At 46.3% G+C, this 14,459-nt stretch overlaps 1 protein-coding gene across 7 annotated transcripts in view; it reads right to left on the bottom strand.

Moving 5' to 3' along the window:
• The window catches only part of MOV10L1 (Mov10 like RNA helicase 1), a 72,179-nt gene that overhangs the window by 53,176 nt on the left and 4,544 nt on the right, over window positions 1-14,459 (bottom strand). For 5 of the 7 annotated variants that reach the window (XM_078343967.1, XM_035273993.3, XM_035274003.3 and 2 more), the window contains exons 3-5: window positions 8,753-8,912; window positions 1,124-1,236; window positions 535-722 (exon numbers count right to left, since the gene is read on the bottom strand). In XM_078343967.1, the coding sequence (XP_078200093.1) occupies window positions 535-722; window positions 1,124-1,236; window positions 8,753-8,912 (461 nt within the window). Of the gene's footprint in view, window positions 1-534; window positions 723-1,123; window positions 1,237-8,752; window positions 8,913-14,459 lie in introns of those variants that run through there. The other 2 variants (XM_078343983.1, XM_078343996.1) reach the window with 2 other exon arrangements.

The raw sequence follows: 14,459 nt of genomic DNA, 5'->3' as shown, positions 1-14,459 counted from the left end.
CTTTTGGTTTACAGGAGGAAAGGCAGGCAAAAGGGAGCAGTCAGAGCTGGGGCTGCCTGCAAACAGGGAGCTCAGGGAAGCCTCGACACGTCTGGCACACAGAACACAGATGCAGGAAAATAGATAATTTTAAGAACCAACTATGTCCAATACATTTTTTCAATGCCAAAATGTGAAAGAATAAAAGAGAAAATCCATGGAGATGGCTGGAAGCCTCCAAAAGACAGTCTTTTTTTGAGACAGAGTCTTGCTCTGTTGCCCAGGCTGGAGTGCAGGGGCATAATCTCGGCTCAGTGCAACCTCTGCCTCCTGGGTTCACATGATTTTCCTGCCTCAGCATCCCAAGTAGCTGGGATTACAGGCATGCACCACCATGCCCAGCTTATTTTTGTATTTTTAGTAGAGATGGGGTTTCACCATGTTGGCCATGCTGGTCTTGAACTACTGACCTCAGGTGATCCACCTGTTTCTGCCTCCCAAAGTGCTGGGATTACAGGCATGAGCCACCGCGCCCGGCCGGAAGTGTTTTCTTACCGCCTGTTCACTGGGGTCAAACAGAGCGCCCTCCAGACGTAGCACGACTGGCTGCTCTCCACCACCACTGCATTGACAACATCGCCTCTCCGGGGCGTGTACCCGTCTGGCAGCTTCAAAGAGTCCAAGGTGAAGAAGATGCTATCCTCTATCACCCCGTTCCTTCCACAGAGGCTAGAGACGCAGACCTGGGAGCAGAGAGCTGAGTGTCACTAGAAGCAGGTACTGCACAACGTGCCAGGGTGCAGCTCCAACGCATGCCGAAGTCAGCCCAAAGCCCAGCAGCTGCACCAGGAAGCTCAAGTTCTACATCCCATACCACTCGTCCCACGATTCTCCAACACACCTTTCTCCTTAGAGCATTTCAGTGCTGTCCTAAGCTGCATGCCTTAGGATTTAAGTGCGTAAGCACACTCTGTTTCCTTAAGGGAATACAACATTCAATAGGGAGACACACTCCTCTCTGGCCATGACTAAGCTTTATTTTTCCCGGCTCCCAACACATGCAGGAGAGCTCTGGGCTGTGCCAATTACCCCCGATGGCAGGAGTGGTAGAAGCAGAGAGAAGAACCACTTGTCGGCACACTACCTTGTCCACGCGCTTGTACCTCAGCGGCTTCACTGAAGTGGCTTCGCTGCTCCAGGTGCCGGGCCGGATCCAGTACTCAGCCTCCACCCAGTCCCCCTTGCAGGGCTCGAAACCTGAAACCGCCCGGGGAACAAGCCGTGGTAGTTCTAAAGTGCACAAGTTATTCTGAGGTTGTGATGCACTGAAATAATTTCTATCGTATCTGAGGATACATTTCAACATTAAAAAGGCACCTTCTACTACTGTTAGAAACAAATTTTGCAATACAAACCCTGAAGTATCATTATTAACCACTGCAATAAAATGGGCTGAGCTGGTGCCTCTAACTCACACCTCCAGGCTCTAGAAGGCGCAGTGTGCAAGCTCGTGGCAGTCCCGCCCCATGTGGCATATCTGAGGGCAGGAGGCATGCCCTGTCCCCCATCCTGCAGTGTTTGTGGCACCTCCCTCTTGGGGACACACACAGGGTGCTTGGGGACAGAGAGGCACCTGCGCTCCAGTGTGAGGGAAGCACTCAGTGCTCCAGCTAGCCCCTCAGCGAGCCAGAGAGCTGTGGGGAGGCCCAAGCCATGGCCTGCCAAACACAAGACACTGCTGGGCCTCCTGCAGCTGGTGGACAACTGCAGGGTCAGTGACATGAAGTGGCTGGGCGGTGCTGATAGAACAGAGAGCTGGTCTGCACAGGTGTGTCATTGTACAGGTAGTTAAAATATTTTTGTTATTTTGCAATATGCGCTCTGGCAGCTCTATGAAAAACTGTATAATTGAACACTGACTTTGTTTCTCTAGAAAGCTGGTAAGGAACATGTAACAGCCCAAATATCAGCTGACATCTATATTCAACACGTGAGCCACGGTGAAACCACTGTCCGTGTGAAAACGGAAGACACATGAGCCACGGTGAAACCACTGTCCGTGTGAAAACGGAAGACACGTGAGCCACGGTGAAACCACTGTCCGCGTGAAAACAGAAGACACGTGAGCCACGGTGAAACCACTGTCCGCATGAAAACGGAAGACACGTGAGCCACGGTGAAACCACTGTCTGTGTGAAAACGGAAGACACGTGAGCCACGGTGAAACCACTGTCTGTGTGAAAACGGAAGACACGTGAGCCACGGTGAAACCACTGTCCGTGTGAAAATGGAAGACACGTGAGCCACGGTGAAACCATGTCCATGTGAAAACGGAAGACACTAAAATACACTAGGGCACGACTTCAAGGTCAGGGGCATTTTAAAAAGACCATGTCCTAAAACCACAATTCAACACATGCCACTCTGGAGATACATTTATACAGCATTTTGTAAACCATGCCTTCATTTATTCCACAACTGTTTAACATAAATTTGCTGATTTTTATTCTAAATTTCCCTGGACGTAAATGGAAAGTGAAGCAATAGCTATTAATGTACTAGTTCTATACACTGTAAGGTTACTTTAAAGAAAAAAAAAGTTAAACAAATTCAAGTAATTTTTTTTCCCCAACAGAATCATGGCATCATAGTAAAGATTTCCAGCATGTTGGGAGGCTGAGGCAAGAAGATCACTTGAGCCCAGGAGTTTGAGACCAGCCTGGGCAACACAGTGAGATCCCATCTGTAAAAAAAAAAAAAAATGAGTTGGGTATGGTGGCATGGACCTGCAGCCCCAGCTACTCAGGAGGCTGAGGCACGATCACTTGAGCCCAGGAATTCCAGGCTGCAGTGAGCTCTGATTGTGCCACTGCATTTCAGTCTGGGCGACAGAGCAACACCCTGTCTCTAAAAAACAAAAACGAGCAAACAAAAGTAAAGATTTCAGAAGACCATTCTATTGAAGGAGAAATATCTGACATTATGGTGAATGCTACTGTAAATTAAGGTTAGAAATTCAACACTGGAGATAAAAATATGCCTTTCTACAGTGACAAGAGGTTGTTAACAGAGTAAAGCACCACAGCACAGATGAGACCCCGTACGCTGTGGAGCCAGGGCAGCAGAAATGCACTTGGATGCCTGTGGCGCACATATGATCCTCCGGACACACCTGGGGCTGTGGCCAGCTGGAAGACATGTACCTGAACTTCCGCGACACGCATGCATGCCGAACTCCTGTGACGAAGCTCATGAAAATGAGACACAAGCAGACCATCGGGGGCTGGCAGCCCTCATTTTCTCTTTGCTGCTCCCACCACCTGGATTTTACAAGTGCTTGAACCTGAGGAACCATTCTGTAAATCCACCAAAAGGTCCTGTGATGATGCCCCTTTTACTTCCTTTTTAAGTGAGGTATCTAAATTTTGGCTACGCTTTGTTCCAATCAGCTGAAAATCTTTAATTATGTAATACATGTAGAACCCGAAATCTTCAGCTTTTGATGCCTTTTACAAGTTGCAGTTATGGAAAATAAAGCTGATGAACAGCAAGATACAAAAGCAATGGAGAAAGTGAACCAATCAGATCTCAGGAGCTCAAATGGAATCCACAGACTAACGCTGAGATTCTGAGACTGGACTTGAGAATATTTCAAACCTTCAGAAGAATCTTTCAGTGAAATCCTTTTTAAAATTGGACAAGCTGATATTCTGTAATGGTATGAATGGCCCTGAGACACTGAGAAGGCCTACACACGAAAAGAATGACAGAGACAAACTTACTTGATAACATCGGTTTATAAAAATGTTTGACTATTTATCGGCTCTGAATCGATGCAAAAAGATAGTATCTGTGAAAACATCTGGGCTGGAATAGTAATACATTTCCATAGAAAAACATACATCATTGTCAATGTCCTACATTTCACAGATTTTGCGTTGAGCTTACTGATATTTCCTCAATTAAAAACACTATAGCCTGAGAACAGCCTGGCCCAATGTGGTGAAACGCTGTCTGTACAAGAAACACAAAAATTAGCTGGGCATGGAGGTGCACGCGTGTAGTCCCAGCTACTAGGGAGGTTGAGGTGGGAGGACTGCTTGAGGCCACGAGTTTGAGGCTGCAGTGAGCTATGACTGAGCCACTGTACTCCAGTTTGGGCGACAGAGGAAGACCATGTTTAAAAAAAAAAAAAAAGCCTAGGGGAAAGAGTCAATCAAAGGTGTTTACAATTTCAATTTCAAATCCATCAACCATAAAATGTAACTTTGAAGAAGATGCCAGGCAATTATATGAAATAATAAGAGAAAGATCATATTGAAAAAATGTCTCAGATGCTAAAATATTTAAGTATGTTACTAGGTACCAAGAATATAATGTCTATCTAGATAATCAGTATGACATTGTTTTAATATGCCCAGCTGTTTTTCTTGTAGTTTCTGAATAAACACTACCTTAAAAGTCCACTAACATAATAAAATCACTCTGTTAACCAATACATATTTCAAAAATCAATGATCTAATTTTAATTCTAACGTCCCCTTTCCTTCTCAAACGTGTACCAGTTGAGAGGCAAAACCACATGGTCATTCTAGCTATAGCTCCGGCTGTGAGGGGCTGTGGCCTCATGGGAAGGACAGAGGCTTCCAATGGGCACCAGGCAGGGAGTGCCCCTCTCAAACTCACTCCCTCGCCCCCTGCCAATTTCTGCTGGTGCTTTCCACAAGTACCAAGAACAAGGCCTGCCACACAGGGCGGGCCTGCGGAGAATAGACAGAAGGCACCGGTCCGTGGCCTGTTAGAAACCAGGCTGCACAACAGGAAGTTAGTGGGGGGAACAAGCAAAGTTTCATTTGTGTTTGCAGCTGCTCCTCACTGCTTACAAGATAGTGTGAGCGCTGCCCCCCCCCGCCCCCCGTCAGATCAGCGGGGGCTTTGGTTTCTCACAGGAGCTGGAACCCTACTGTGAACTGCCCACGCGAGGGATCTAGGTGGCTTCTTATGACAATCTAATGTCTGGTGATCTGTCACTGTCTCCCATCACCCGCAGATGGGACTGTCTACTTCCAGGAAAACAGGCTCAGGGCTCCCAGGCACCGTGTTATGGTGAGTTGTATAATTATTCATTATACGTTGCAATGTAATGATAATAGAAATAAAGTGCATAGCAAATGCAATGCGCTTGAATCAACCTGAAACTATTCTCCCTCCCTGGTCCATGGAAAAATTGTCTTTCACAAAACTGGTCCCTGGTGCCAAAAAGTTTGGGGACTGCCACTCTAAGTAGATGCACAAACTAGTATAATTTGAAAATAACAAAATCCCCTGACGTGTAAGGACGTTGGGTGCTGCAGCTACACAGACTACAGTAGGAACCTGAGAAATCTCGATCTCATCACAGGACTACCCAGTGCTCAGCTGGGAATGAAGAGGGCCGGGATGGAGCCAACACATACTCACAGCTCAGACCCCACCTTCAGGCCAGTGGATCCTATCCAGGAGCCATTCTGCCCTCAGGGGCCATTTGGTGGCATCTGGACACACTCTAGGTTGTCATAACATGGCCAGGGCAAGACACTGCTAACCAGCCTCCAGTGCCCAGGACAAGCCCCATCACAGAGAGTGTTTCAGCCCAGATGCTGGAATGCTGAGGGTGAGAAACTGAGCTTTAGCTGAGTGTCCAATTACATTTTAGCTGCCTTCACCCAAATGGCAGAGGGTTTACCAGACATTCATGTACAAAACGACCTAAGCCCCACCACTGATGTTAAGAATTCCCATCTCACACGTGTCGTCTACAGACCTCCGCAGGCCAGGGCTGGGGCGACGACATGCACAAGCATGGTCTCCTCCACCAGCCATGTGCCCCAGCATGCTATCCACAGTTGCTTCTTCCCATGCTATAACCATGTGTTCCCCTCTGCTGCCCTTGTGCATCAGACCTCACCTAGGTAGAGGGTTGTGTTTAGGACAGAACCTGACCCAGGCCAGCTGGCATCACCTGGACCCTCCCACCACACCTGTGACCCACTCAGCTTGCCCCAGCCTCAAGGCTACACTCAGGGAGGAACTCCAAACCAGCCACCCCAGTCCTCCCACATGACCCTGGACACCACCCACCCAGTCCTCCCACACGACCCTGGACACCACCCACCCAGTCCTCCCACATGACCCTGGACAGGTGCAGCCTCAAGGCTACACTCAGGGAGGAACTCCGAACCACCCACCCGGTCCTCCCACACGACCCTGTACACCACCCACCCAGTCTTCCCACAGGAACCTGGACAGCTGCAGCCTCAAGGCTACACTCAGGGAGGAACTCCGAACCGCCCACCCGGTCCTCCCACACGACCCTGGACAGCTGCTCTAGAGCAAAAGATGCTGTTTCTTTGTTGACTTGCTTATTGTCTGTTCTCTCGCCCACCAAAATGCAAATTCTCTGAAGCAGTGTCTGGCGGAGTAAGCGCTCTACTATTTGTTGAATTAACGTCAAGAAGGAAACAGCATTTTCTGACTCTCAGAGTAAATGAAAAATGTAGCATCATTCTTCCTTTTGTCACCTTTAGGTCAGAATTTATAAACAAAGTTTCACGGGGACACAGCCACACCTCTTGCTCAGGTACAGCTATGTCTGCTTTCAGCCGTGTGGTGCCACCATCCAGGGGCAGGGGCTCTGAGGGAGACCTGCCTGGCCCACAGCTGCACCACCTGGCCCTCAATGGAGGCTTGCTGACCTCTCTATTAGATTCTCTGTATCATCCTTTTTGCACCTTGCATTTTCTCTTTCAAAACAGTTATTTTGCTGTGGTCCTGAGGTTTTGTGATTGTGTCCACAGCAGTTCTGACATGGTCTGAACGTGACCCTCTTAGCCTCAGGAGGACCTGACTTTGTCTCACTTGAGTTTCCTGCAGTGGGAAATCCCTTGGCCTGGGCTCCGGATTCCTGCCCACCTTTATTCCTCAGGGGAACCTTCTCTTCTCTGCCCCATCAACATCAGGAACATCAAACATTTCTGGTCCTCCTCCTCTTGAGCCATTTCCTGGTGAGGCCCCTGAGAGGGGCTTCCTGTTGGCAGGACTGAGTGGCCTTAACAATTACAGGCGCCTTTCCCCAGAACTGAGCATTTCTCTGGCCGCACAGAGATTCCAAAATCCCGGTAGACACCTATCGATTTCGTCCTGGGGGATCCCAGGATTAACAACCAAGGTCAAGCTCAGGTGTGGTGGCTCACCGCCTGTAATCCCATCACTTTGGGAGGCTGAGGTGGGTGGATCGCCTGAGGTCAAGAGTTCCAGACCAGCCTGGCCAACATGGTGATACCTTGTCTCTATTAAACATACAAAAATTAGCTGGACATGGTGGCACACACCTGTAATTCCAGTTGCTCGGGAGGCTGAGGCAGAAGAATTGCTTGAATCTGGGAGATGGAGAACCAGGGAGGCCTGAGATCAGGCTACCACACTCCAGTCTGGGTGACAAGAGCAAAACTGTCTCTCAAAACGGAAAAACGAAAAACCAAGATCAAAGAGTGATTCAGCAGCTTCCTGGTGGGCAGAGCCTCCCCCTAGACCTCCTGCCCCCAAGCTTAAAGCAGAAAGCTTCTATTCATCTTCTGACAGGCAGTGCTATGAGCTGTGCAGGTGGACTTCAGCTCAGCAGGCGCCTCCCCAGGCAGCTTTTCCAATTCCTGCCCCATCACAATGTATGCTCAGGTCTCTCTCTCCTTGAGAGAAAGAAACACATCTGAATATGGAGTCCAGCTCTGTATTCACCACCACAGGCAGCAAGACCACAGTAACCAGATTCAGCTGAGTCAATGCATCCACACATTCTTTCTTTAGGTATCAAAACAAAACCTCAGATCAGCCAAAAACAAATGCAATAAAAAATAGATATATACTTTTGGAAAGGCACAAAATTATCCCTGAGCCCTATTTTAAAACATCTAAAGCATTTTAAACAGTACCTCAGTATGCCTGTAACACCAACTTAGCTCATATCATTACAATTATATGAAAGCAACCACTACTCAGAAATTACTGACTGCACTTAACAAATGAGCACAAAACACAGGAGAGCACAAATTTAAATAGTGATCTGGCTTCATGCAGTGGCTAATGTCTGTAATCCCAGCACTTTGGGAGGCCAAGGTGGGTGGATCACCTGAGGTCAAGAGTTCAAGACCAGCCTGGTCAACATGGTGAAACTTGTCTTTACTAAAAACACAAAAAATAAGCTAGGTGATGCATGCCTGTAATCCCAACTCCTCAGGAGGCAGAAGAACCCAGGAGGCAGAGGTTGCAGTGAGCTGAGATAATGCCACTGCACTGCAGACCAGGTGACAGAGTGAGACTCCATCTCAAAAAACAATAACAAAAAAACAAAACAAATAAAAAAAAAAACCAGTGACCTGGTCCCCCTGCCAAAGTTCACTCAATATCCAGACGCCTCTGTGTGAAGCCTGCACCTGGGGAAGCGACTCTAACCCCCAAACCCTCTCAACAAACAAAGCATGCCCAAAGCTGACCCTTTCAATGATGTGTGGAGCCACCGCAAATCTAGAGACAGGGTTGTGTTCTGTCATCCAGGCTGGAGTGTAGCAGCTGGATCACAGCTCACTGCAGCCTCCAACTCCAGGCTCAAGCCATCCTGCCGCCTTGGCCTGACAAAGTGCTGGGATTACAGGCGTGAGCCGCCATGTCTGCCCCAGTAACAATTCTTTAAAAGACAAAACCTAATTTTAAATGTAAAACATAGACCCCTCTTGCATACCTTCACACACACTCTCCAGAGAGAAGTACGTCGTCTCACTGATACGACCTGCACCCTCCATCATGGAAGTCACACAGCCAATCAACACTCGGGGGCTGGAGTCTGAGGGACTGTCATGGTTTCTGCTGTCATCTTCCCACTTATCAGAGACAGCTTCTACCTGTAAAACAAACGAACTGCTCTTTAAATCATAACACAAGGACTATAAGAAAAGCAAACTGCAGGCTGATATGCCTGTCTGGGTCTATTAGGGCTAGAAGTCCAAGATCAATGCCCTGGCAGATTCCGGGTGTGGCGAGGGCCCTCTTCCTGCTGCATTCTCCGTGGTAGGAACGGCAAAGGGGTTCTGGGGCATGTTTCATAAGGGCTCTGCCCTCGTGACCTAATCACCCACCACAGCCTCCTCATAACCTCACACTGGGGTAAGGACTTCAACACACGAATTTTGGGGACACCGATGTTGAGTCTGTAGCAAACCCTTATGAACGCCGATGCAAAAATCCTCAACGAAATGTTATCAGAGCAGATGCGGCAGCATGCTAAAAGGGTTACACGCCATTACTATGCGGCATTTTCCAGAATGCAAAGTGTTTCAGCATATGAAAATCAGCCGACATATCACATCGATAGGATGAAGGAAAAAAACCAGGATTATTTCAACTGATGTACAAAAAGCATTTGATAAAATCAACACCTTTTTATTTACGATACAAACACTCGATAACCTAGGAAGTGTAGGGGGAACCCTGCAATTGCTGGGGCAAGGGTCTGAAGCCTCGGCCTGTTCCCACATAAATATCGATTTAGGAAAGAATTAGAAATGTAGGCACATGGTTGTTCCTTTATATGATCATACATAATCTTATAGTTACTCACTTATAATCATAAGGACATACACTCAATATAACCTTTAATTTTGCTAATGACTATCGGGTTACGAAGCATGGAACTGAAGTGACACTGTGAACAAAGTGACCCTAAGGTAAGATGCTCTGAGCCCTGTCACGCCCCATAGGGCTGCCGGAGGGTGCCTCGGCTGTGCGGCAGCGCCAGCATGGGAAAGTGCCCGCCGTTCAGCCAGCTAGGGAAGGAGATGTCCAAAATGACCGAGACAGCTCCTTCCTGGGGAAGTTAGGAGAAAATGCTGCTTCTCCAAGTTCTTGTGGCAAGGCCTGGCGGCTGTCAGGGAGGCCCGCAGACATCTGGGGGCTTAACTGTCTCTATGTGATGCTGGCTTCAGTGGTCACGCTCCATGTCTACTCTCATGCCCTGCTTCTGCACCTGGTTTCTCTTTTTCTCAGAAGGTAAGAATAAGAGTAACATAATCTTAATGTCCTTGACATTTCTGACAAATATGCAAAGAGTGCTGATGCATTAGGTTTTCTCCTCGCCTCGGCTACTTCAAAGTCCTGGGCCCCCTATCTGCTAGACACATGATTTACCTGACCTATCTCCGACCACCATTACCTCACCCTACCTTCCCTGCCCACTGCTTTGTACTCAATAAAAGTCAGAGTGTCCAGGCACTTGGTGCCACTGCAGGTCTCTGTGCTTTGGTTGGCAGTGGACCTGCGAGCCCAAACTCTTTTCTCTATCTCTGTGTCTGAGTCTTTTATTTCTACAGTTTCTTGTCTCTGCACCAAAAGGAAGGGGCTCACAAAACCCTATAGGGCTGGGCCCTATAAGGAAGAGCAGGAAATCTCTTCAACACAAGAAAAGCCATAAATAAAGAACCCACAACAAACACCACACTCAATGAGGAAAGGCCGAAAGCTTTCTTTCCCCTAAAGTGGGGAAGCAGGCAAGGATGCCCATGCCTACTTCAAGGCTTTCAAATTGTCAGATTAGTAATATAAATCTTTACTCACAGATGGAAGTATCTTATCTGTGGAAAGCTCTAAGATTCCACACACATAAATTTAAAAAAAAGGCCAGAGCTAATAAATGAATCCAGCACAAGACACAAAGTCAACACAGAAAATCAGTTTTTTCCATACATTTGCAATGCAAAATCAGGAAAACAATTCCAACAAAAGAGAAAACACTATCATTTATAACAGCACTGTTAGGTCAGCAGGTTAATTCCTAAGAACAGAACACTGAGCAACCTAACTAACGAGATGGAAGACTCATACAATGACACCAATGAATGAATTAAATACCTCAATAAACGGCAAGACAACTACGTTCATGAATTGGAAAACTTAGTATTATTAAGCTGATAATCGTGGTCGCTTTGGCAGCACATGTACTAAAATTGGAAAGATGACAATCTTAAGCTTAATTATTTACATGACAATATTACCCAAAGTGATCTATTATACAAATTTAGGCTGGGTGTCGTGGCTCATGCCTGTAATTCCAGCACTTTAGGAGGCTGAGACAGACGGATCACTTGAGGTCAGGAGTTCAAGACCAGCCTGGCTTACATGGTGAAACCCCATCTCTACTAAAAATACAAAAAAAAAAAATTAGCTGGGTTTGGTGGCAAGCACCTGTAATCCCAGCTACTTGGGAGGCTGAGGCATGAGAATTGCTTGAACCTGGGAGGCGGAGATTGCAGTGAGCCAAGATCACATCATTGCACTCCATCCTGGGTGACAGAGTAAGACTCTGTCTCAAAGAAACAAACAAACAAAAACCCAACAAATTCAACACAATCCTATAAATCCTATGGGTCTATTTTTACATAAATAGAAAAACCCATTCTAAAATTTTAATGGAATCTCAAGGGACCATGAATAGCCAAAACGGTCTTGAAAAGGAGTAACAAAATTGAAGGTCTCATACCTCCTGATTTCAAAACTTCCTACAAAGCTACAGTCATCAGACAAGTGTGGCACCAGTTTAAGTACAGAAATATAAACCAATGGAATAACAAGGAGAGCCCAGAAATAAACCCTTGCATATGTAGTCAATTGATTTTTGACAAGGATCATTCAATAAACTGCAATTATGAGGTCTTAAAAAAAAAACAGTGCTGGGAAAATTACCATGGGCAAAACAATGAAGGTAGACCCTCATCTTATACCATACACAGAAATTAACTCAAAATGGATTAAAGAAGCCAGGCATGGTGGCTCACACCTACAATCCCAGCACTTTGGAAGGCGGAGGTAGGCAGATCACTTGAGCCCAGGAGTTCAAGACCAGCCTGGGCAACACAGGGAGACCCATCTCTACAAAAAATACAAAAATTGGGTGTGGTGGCATACCCCTGTAGTCCCAGCTGCTCAGGTGGCTGAGGTAGAAGGATAACTTCAGCCTGGGAGGTTGGGGCTGCAGTGAGCTGTGATTGTGTTGCTGTACCCCAGCCTGGCTGGCAAAGTGAGATCCTGTCTCAAAAAAATTTTTTTTAATGAATCAAAGACTTAAATTTAAAAGCAAAAACTATAAAACTCTTGGCAGAAAAAACTCTTCATGATCTTGGATTAGTCAATCTCAAGCATGACATCAGGAGTACAGGCAATAAAAGAGACAAATTAGACTTCCATCAAAATTTAAAACATCTGTGTATCAAAGAAAGTGAAAAGACAATTGATAGAATGAGAGAAATACATGCAAATCATGTGTCTAAAGAGACAGAGATTAATATCCAGAATATATACAGAATTCCTACAATTTAGCAAGAAAACAACCCAATTTTAAAACAGGCAAATGACTCGAATAGACATTTCTCCAAAGAAGATACGTAGACGGCCAATAAGCACATGAAAAGATGCGCTTCAAATCATTAGGGAAATCAAAGCCACAGTGAGATACTACCTCACGTCTGTGAGGAATAGCTACCGTCAAAAGAAAAATAAAGAAAACAGCAGGTGTCGGCAAGGATACGAAGAAAGTGGAAGCCTCGTGCACCGCTGCTGGGGACATAAAATGGTGCAGCTGCTGTGGAAAACACTGGGTTCCTCACAAAGTCAAAGCTGCACTCACCATACGGGCCAGCAACTGTGTTCCTAGGCGGAGCCCCGAAAGAGCCGAACAGGGACTCAGACACTTGTTCACATAACCAAAAGGCAGAAACAACCCAAGTGTCCATCAACAGATGAATGGAGAAATAAAATGTGATTTACTCACACAATGGAATATTAGTCAGCCATAAAAAAGAATTAACTTTTGATACATGCCATATGGGCAAACCTTGAAAACAAGTCAAGTAGCCACACGTAGGATTCCACTTATATGAGGCAGAATAGGCAACTCCACAGAGACATAAAGTGAACGCTGACGCACTGCTGACGGTACAGTGTCTCCTGGGATGCCGAAAGTGTTCTGAAGACGGATTGTGGCGGTGGCTGCGCGACAATACGAATGTGTTAAATGCCACTGAACCTACACTTAAGTAGGGTTACAGTGGTTTATTATGCATATTTTACCACAAGAAAATAAAACATAAATCCAAATAAATAAAATATAAATAAATCCAAAAGTACATTCAAGTTTACACCAAAGGGGATCATTCTCATCAACTGAGAAGGGCTCACAGTACAGAAACTGTTCATGTTTTCCACCGTATTAAAAGTTCAAAAACTGCGGGATCATCTGGAAGATACTGAGAAGTACATCAAAAATCTCTCACTAATTTCTAAAAGCAAGAATTGTGAGTAGAGATGTACACTCTTGACCACACCAGAAAAGGTCCTGCATTCCTTACAAGATGGAGCAAGTAAAGGGCAGCCGACCACCAACAGGACTGGGACTTGCTGGACACCCAGGGGCCGGCTTGTCCACATGTTCACATTTCTCAGATCAGAGGGAGTCTCACAACCTATGTTTCCATTTTTGATTGTCATTATCAAATTAATGGTGTGTCTTAAAATCAATGGGAATCTGGTAGGAGAACTTGCTTTGGAAGGCTGTGTGTGAGCTACATGACTACAGCTCAGAGAACGAGGTAATCATCATCTTCACAGGTTCTGGGTTCAAGATCCCCTGTGTAAGATTCTGAATCCAGGGCTGGGTGCGGTGGCTCACGCCTGTCATCCCAGCACTTTGGGAGGCTGAGGTGGGTGGATCACGAGGTCTAGAGATCGAGACCGTCCTGGTCAACAAGGTGGAACTCCGTCTCTACTAAAAATACAGAAAATTAGCTGGTCACGGTGGTGCGTGCCTGTAATCCCAGCTACTCAGGAGGCTGAGGCAGAATTGCCTGAACCCAGGAGGCGGAAGTTGCAGTGAGCCGAGATCGCGCCATTGCACTCCAGCCTGGGTAACAAGAGCGAAACTCCGTCTCAAAAAAAAGATTCTGAATCCAGAGTAAATACACATAAAAACACGAGGATTATGGTATAATTTCAAATTCAAAGGAATCCTCTGGAGGAAAAAATATAATTAAAAAATGGGGAGAGGAAAAGTCAGGGTAGCGTGAATGAGCCAGTTCTACGTCTCTCACGATGAGTCCACAAATACCAACATCGGTGAATTAATAAAAGAGACAGGCGTATTGTTCAAGTGCCTCAAGAACCTCCCAGATAAGGTAGAAACAGAAACGCAGCAGAGCATCGGGACTGCGGCATCAGAGTGCACGTGGGGAACACGGAGGGAGGCTCTTCCACTTTTCATTTCAGTCTCTAAGCCAGAGCCGAGAGAAAGGCTCTCTATGTGTGCTACCCAATTTGGTAGTCACCGGCTTTACTTGGCACTTGCAATGGGGCCAACGACACCTAGGAGATAATTTTAATTTTCTTTTTAAGAGACAGGATCTCTA

This window comes from Callithrix jacchus, chromosome 1 (genome assembly GCF_049354715.1).
Source record: "Callithrix jacchus isolate 240 chromosome 1, calJac240_pri, whole genome shotgun sequence".
In the NCBI taxonomy this organism is placed as follows: Eukaryota; Metazoa; Chordata; class Mammalia; order Primates; family Cebidae; genus Callithrix; species Callithrix jacchus.
This window is presented reverse-complemented; position numbering and strand designations above follow the sequence as displayed.